Source organism: Camellia sinensis, chromosome 12 (assembly GCF_055761805.1).
Source record: "Camellia sinensis isolate YWXY chromosome 12, ASM5576180v1, whole genome shotgun sequence".
NCBI classification, from domain to species: Eukaryota; Viridiplantae; Streptophyta; class Magnoliopsida; order Ericales; family Theaceae; genus Camellia; species Camellia sinensis.
In genome coordinates this window covers 78,646,403-78,653,409 of record NC_138972.1, presented here as the reverse complement: position 1 = coordinate 78,653,409, position 7,007 = coordinate 78,646,403, and the positions used below count along the sequence as shown (strand labels likewise).

Genomic DNA, 7,007 nt, shown 5'->3' with positions numbered 1-7,007 from the left:
AATCAAGGATAAGGGGGCCTAGCACAAGCAAAATATTTGTGTGTCATTTCTAAGAGAACTTTCAATTAAAATATGTAAACTTGACAAGGTAAAGTTCAAAGCTTTACTTCTACTGACATATGGCGGCTATAAAATAAAGATAAGCACTTACCACATGGACATGTATTCCAATATGTTAGTCTAAATTACTTTGCTTTACATTAATTAATTAATGTATTGTGCATAGAATAAATTGTCAATTAAATTTATTTTATATATGATATTATTTTTAATTTGAATATGAACTATACATAAAATTATGTAACTATTTTTGGGAATGGATTGAGATTCACTCCATTATATGGATTAAATGGAAATTTGTAATTCATAATAAATGATTAAGAAAAAATAATATCAACAAGGAAGTGTCAATTTAATAATATTTAATCATAAAAATACAATCACCAAATCATTATGATAACAAATTATGTATACATAAAGTTTTTATTTTTTTATTTATCATATAAAAATTCAATTAGAAATTCTAGCGACCAAGATCTCAAACACAAGAATATAAAAAATAAAAATAAAAACAAAAGACAAAAAAACAATGGATGGTACAAACACAAGAATATAAAAAATAAAAATAAAAACAAAAGACAAAAAAACAATGGATGGTACAAATTTATTGTTAAATATTTGAATCTAAATCACACATTATTTTTCTTAGTATTTTTTTTTTAATGTACGAATTCTTAAACCCTACCGTTATTGAAATTGAGATATTTGTAAATCATTTTGCATAAGTAAATATCAGAAGAGTCCAAATCTTCTCTAACACTTTTTTTTATTATTTTTTATTATCTAATCTTATCCTTTTCTATGTTAGAAATGTCCAAATTCATTTTAAATGTGAACCGATCCTATAATAAATGTGAACCAATCCTATAATAATTAAATCTAATCTTATCCTCTTATCCTTTTCTATGTTAGAGATGTCCAAATTCATTTTAAATATGAACCAATCCTATAATAATTAAATCCAATCTTATCCATTTATATGTTAGAGATGTCTAAATTCATTTTAAATGTGAACCGATCCTATAATAATTAAATCCAAACAGCATAATTTTTTTTTTAATACTTTTCCATATCTCAATTCGTGATACTTTTCCCACCCTCCCCTCGGCGGGCTCTATTTATAGCCCTAGCAAAGTAATTTATTGTCCTTGAGAAAAAGAAAGAAAGAAAGAAAGAAAGAGAGATGGGTTCATTGGCCACCCCACCACAGGTAGTAGAAGACTGCTTTGGTGTCCTGAAACTCTACAGCGATGGTTCCATTGTCCGATCACCGAACGTAGATTACCAATTTCTGATCAACGACGATGGCTCCGTCGAATGGAAAGACCGTCTTTTCGACAAAAACCACGACCTCTACCTCCGCCTCTTCAAACCCACCACCACTATAAACCCATCGTCATCGTCATCATGTTCCCCAAATAAAAAACTTCCCATCGTGTTCTACATTCATGCCGGTGGCTTTTGCTTGGGCTCTCGCTCTTTCGCCAACTTCCACAACACCTGCCTCAGGTCTTGTTCATTGCTTTCTATTTCTTTTTATTGATATAATCTTGTTGTAGGTCTTGTGCTTTTGATTTTTATCCATAAGAACTTCTCCAATTCACACTTTCTTGTTTTCATCAAATTTTGAGTGAATAAGTTTGATGTATAGTATAGAACACTTCAATAGTTATTTAATTTTTTTTTGCCAAATCTTTCTGGAAAATTCTAAATTTATCCTAAAATCATGTTTTAACCATTTACTATGAAACAAAATCATCCCCAATCTTTACTTTCTTTCTTTTTTTCTTTTTTCTTTTTTTCAAATTTCATTAAATTTGAGTAAAAATATCAAAAATTTGGTGAAAACTTTAATTTGGTGATCCTTAATTTGGTGATCCTTAATTTGGTGAAATGATTGGAACTTACTATCAGCTCTTCATTCACCAAATTTCAAATTTGAAAAAAAAAAAAAAAAAAAATTAGTGAATTCCTAGAGATGTTCTGAAAGCTTTCTTTTTGCTGATTAAAAAAAAAAAATGGTTCTTTCAGCCTCGCTTCCGGGCTTGGAGCCATCGTGGTGTCACCGGACCACCGCTTAGCACCGGAGCACAGGCTTCCGGCAGCCATTGACGACGTCTATGGTGCCCTAACGTGGGTCAGAGACCAAGCTGTGTGTGAGAGTCCAGATGAGTGGATGTGTGGTGATGAAGTTGAGTTTGATAAGGTTTTCATATTGGGTGACTCGTCTGGTGGTAACGTGGCTCATCATTTGGCGGTTCGAATTGGAGCCGGTTCGGAGGAGTTGAAGCCGCTTCGAGTACGAGGTTATGTGCTGTTGTCACCTTTTTTTGGTGGGACAGCCCCGACCAAGTCCGAGGAGCAGAGGCCATGTGAAGAATTTTGGAATTTGGACATGTATGATAGGTATGCCACTAGATTTTGCGCTTGGATAATGCTATATGCTATTTATGTTACAGTCCAGCTGCAGACCCCGGACCCTCACACATTTGTGAGAGAGAGGGAGGAGGGGGAGAAAAAAATAAAAAAATAAAAAAAATCATAATAGGTAGTTACTAATCAATTGGGGGTTATGGAAGTCATAAAATTTGAGTCTCAAACATTTTTTATTTAAATTATTTGTGAGTCAAATTATTACAAATTATATAATTCAATATTATTAGAATTATAACTAAAAAAATTAGTTACAACAAACACACCTAACAAAGAAATCTTCGATCATAATTAAAAAAAAAAAAATCATAATCAACTTCATAATATGTCATAACGAAAGATATAAATGTATATGTAACTACGGATGTATAAAATATTTTATAATTTGTTTGAAGTCTTTAGTACTTTTGTATCGTAAAATATTTAATACTTACACCCATATGAATATTTGATATACTATTTGATAATTTATTTGAGATCTCTAATATTTTTGTATCTTATAATTGTTGTGCTCAACGGTTTTTCTCATGTATTAAACTATTTAAAATTGATAAATAATTTCTCTCTTTTATGAAAGGAAAATTCTACATATAATCTTATTTCTTAAAGTAGGAGTGCTAAATGAATCAAACTATTCAAACTTGACTTATGTTTGATTTATTAAAAACCCGTTCGAAATCGAATCGTTATGTAAACAAGTCAAATAATTTGAGCACAACTTTAAACTCGTTAAGTTTTTAAGTCAAACTTGAACACTTACTAGTCGGCTCAATAAGTTTATATACATTATAAAAAGTTAAAACTACTCGAGCTCAACTTGTGTTCAAATCTTTAAAAACTCATTCAAAATTGACTCATTTGTAAACAAATCAAACTTTAATATAATTTTAAATTCGTTAAGTTATCAAACCAATTTTAAACAACTTATTACTCGGCTCAACTAGAAATTTTTTAGCCCTAAATTTCTTACCTTATTTTTTTACTCCAAAATACAAGTAAATGGGTCTCACATGCATTTATTGATGTGAGACCCATTACTTTGTGTCTGCTTGGTTTAGTTTTTGAATCACAATTTAAGTTTTCATTTGTATTTTGAGTTTTGAGGTTTTGAAATGAGTTTTGAAAAAAAAAATTTGTTTAGTTATGAGTTTTGAAAAGAGTTTTGTGTTGTATTTTGAGTTTTATAGTTTTGAGTTGTATTTTGAAATTTTTGGGGTTTTTTTTTTTTGTATATTTAAAAATTTTCTTAATTTTATTTTTTAGGGTAAATATTTTTCATTGTAGATATTTATTTTTTTTAATGTACGTTGTATTTACTACATTTTTGCATTGTATTTTTTAAAAATATTTTAATTATTTTTTAAAAAATATTTTAATTTTTTTAATATTTTAAATATTGTTTTGAATATTTTTTTTTTACTTTTTTCTAATATTTAATTTTAAAAAATTTTGGCTCGCCCATATATATCTAAATCATAACAAATTATTTAGCGAATACTTAAAAATATATATATATTTTTCTTCAAAAATAAAAAAATTATTTTTCAAAAATATATATATATATAAAATAAAAAATAATTTTAAAGAACAAATAAAAAATTATTTTTTTGTATATATATGTATATTTTTTTAAATAGAGTTTTGAAAATAGTTTGGTTATGAGTTTTGAAAAAAAAACAATTTGAATTGAGTTTTGAGTTGTGTTTTTTATTATAAGTTTTAAAAAGAATTTTGAAATTTGTTGATTGAACTCACTATTTCAAAACAAAACCAAACGCTACCTGAGATTGAAATGAGATTTTGTACAGCACACTTTTTATCAAATTACTTGTCAATCGTTAAATTAAACTATCAAAAAACATAAATATAAAATTACAAAGGACAAATTACACCGATAGTTCTTATATTTTGTCTCTTGTGTCATTTTTTTCATTGATAAATATTAATTGTTAGTTGTTAGATTAGCATCTATGGGAGAAACCTCCCTACCCTTGGCAAAACACTTAAATGTTTGCACTTTTTTAATTCAACTCCCTCATGACCTCCGTAGGGACTAAGCTCTAAGAAGGCATAGGGGCAACTACCTTAGTTGGTTGCTTCTTATGTCATTTTAATCCTTACACTTTTAATCAACTTAATTTTGATGCTTAATTTTAGATTTTATGTCAATTTGGTCTAATTGATAATGTCGTTAGTATTTTTGATGAAAAATTATTACTAAATTGGTTGGAGTTAATTTACTGAGTTGAACAAATTTATAATTTTACCTTGAAAAGTATGACATATGTCACTTATGTGCATATTTTTTTATTAAAAAATTCTACCAATTGTAAGTAACTGAGTTAAATTGAAATAAAATCATAAACTCAAGATCAAATCGAACTAATTAAAATTATAAAGGCCAAAATACATGAACTATGAGCATAATTTGTCCTACTACAAATGCATCATATTTGTATGTATCACTAGTGTGTATGTATATATATATATATATATGCAAGTCAAAATGCCCACTTTTGCTACAGCCTACATCATGTATATGGTTGAGGTTTTGTGAAAGAATAAGAAATGCAACAAAGAAATATGTACTAAGGGACTGGTTGATAATGTTTTTTTGGGTAAATTATTTAAATATTTCCTATAATTTATACAATGTGTTAATTTGGTCTCTATTATTTTAATTTGTTCGATTTTGTCTATTAATTTAACGGATTGTGTCATATTGGCCTAATAAATAACGACCGTTAGGTTTGGTGGACGGAAACTCAATTGACACATCGTGTAAACTACATGGACTAAATTGACATATCATTTGAGTTTCCGTCTACCAAACCTAAGAGCCATTATTTATTAGACTAATATAACACAATCCGTTAAATTAAGGAACAAAATCGAGCAAATTAAAATTATAAAAACCAAACTAACACATCATGTAAACTACAAGGACCATTTACATAATTTATCCATGTTTTTTTGATAGCAATAATTTAGGATCACCATATACACATGTAATTGAAAAGATGATAATTGTGTTATGAAATAATTGTGAATCTCTCTTTGTATGTTAATTCTTGTAAGTCTCTTTATATATTTGTCTATAATTATTCTTGTGGGTATAAGTAATTATACAGAGGTAGTTATATGGTGTAATTTGAGAATCTCTCTTTGTATGTTAATCTTTGTGAGTCTCTCTGTATATATTTGTTCATAACTGCTCTTGTGAGTAATATAGTGATTAGTGATTAGTTATATGGGGTCATTTGGGAATAGAGTAATATAGTGATTAGTGATTAGTGATTAGTGATTAGTTATATGGGGTCATTTGGGAATAGGAAAAAAAAAATTCGAGACATAAATACCAAGTCAAGCCGTTACCATATATATATATATATAAGTCATTCTACAATATACATATCTTTTTAGAGTATTGGTTGCACCTTTTCATTAGGTAAGGACATCATGTCACTAATACTACATATGAGTAGTATCTAATAATTTTTCTATCAAGACAAAACCTTTTTAGTGTTAACATCAAAGTTCCATTTATTATTATTATTATTATTGTTATTATTATTATTTTTTACAATTACAGGTTTTGGAGGCTATCACTACCAGAAGGAGCTACTAAAGACCACCCATTGTCAAACCCATTTGGACCTTCAAACTCCTTGAGCCTCAAAGACACAGCCCTTGATCCTATCTTGGTGGTTGTAGGTGGTGGTGAAATTTTGAGAGATAGAGTGGAGGACTATGCTAGGAGGCTGAAAGAGTTTGGAAAGAAGATCAATTATGTTGAGTTTGAAGGAAAGGAACATGGTTTCTTCACAACCAAGTCCTCCACAGAAGAGGCCAAGGGTGTCATGCAAATTTTCATAGACTTCATGTCCAAAAACTCCAGTCTCCACAATACTATTGAAAATAGTAAACTTGTTTTTAATAATTTGAGAGTTACTCAATTAAGTTCAAGCATGTAGTAATGTTAGTTTTATGTTGAGAGTTTAGTAATATTTTAGGTTACGTTTGGTAGAGTTTTGTAAATAAGATTTGAGAGTATGAGTTATATTTTGAGTTTGTGAGTTGTGGAATTATGATTTGAGTGTAAAAATTTGTTTGGTTTAGTTTTTGAATAGAGTGTTGAATTGTGTTTTGAATTGTATGTGGAATTGAGTTTTGAAAGTTTGATGTGACATGTAAAACAAGAAAATTTGTTTGGTTGTGAGTTTTCAAAATAGTTTTCAAAACTTAATTCAACCTATAATTGATAATCAAATACACAACTCAAATATCGATATTCGTATTTTTAATCAATAGTCATAACCAAACTATTTTTAAAATACTAAAATAAAAAAATATATTTTTTTCAATTAATTGTTTGTAAGTAATTTTTTTGAATAACTTTTTTTTTCAAATAATTTTTTTTTAAATAACTTCTATGCCAATTATTTTGTGTCAATTAATTTTTCTGTGAATTCATTTTTTTGGCCTGTACAAACATTTTGTACAATACGTTTTTA

General features: G+C 28.1%; 1 protein-coding gene across 1 annotated transcript; it reads left to right on the top strand.

Annotated features, from left to right (window-relative positions):
* The first annotated feature begins 996 nt into the window (after positions 1-996).
* Positions 997-6,649, top strand: LOC114274157 (strigolactones hydrolase CXE15). Its single transcript, XM_028216031.2, has 3 exons — positions 997-1,569; positions 2,092-2,466; positions 6,086-6,649. Exons 1-3 carry the CDS (start codon positions 1,244-1,246, stop codon positions 6,465-6,467), a joined length of 1,083 nt encoding a protein of 360 aa, XP_028071832.1. The 5' UTR covers positions 997-1,243; the 3' UTR covers positions 6,468-6,649.
* The last annotated feature ends 358 nt before the right edge of the window (positions 6,650-7,007 follow it).

What these genes read in the sequence shown, in the direction of transcription:
- LOC114274157 (XM_028216031.2), top strand. Translation starts at nt 1,244, where the DNA reads ATGGGTTCATTGGCCACCCCACCACAGGTAGTAGAAGACTGCTTTGGT. An exon ending in TTCCACAACACCTGCCTCAG is followed by an intron (nt 1,570 to 2,091) that starts GTCTTGTTCATT and finishes TGGTTCTTTCAG; the next exon opens with CCTCGCTTCCGGGCTTGGAG. An exon ending in AATTTGGACATGTATGATAG is followed by an intron (nt 2,467 to 6,085) that starts GTATGCCACTAG and finishes TTACAATTACAG; the next exon opens with GTTTTGGAGGCTATCACTAC.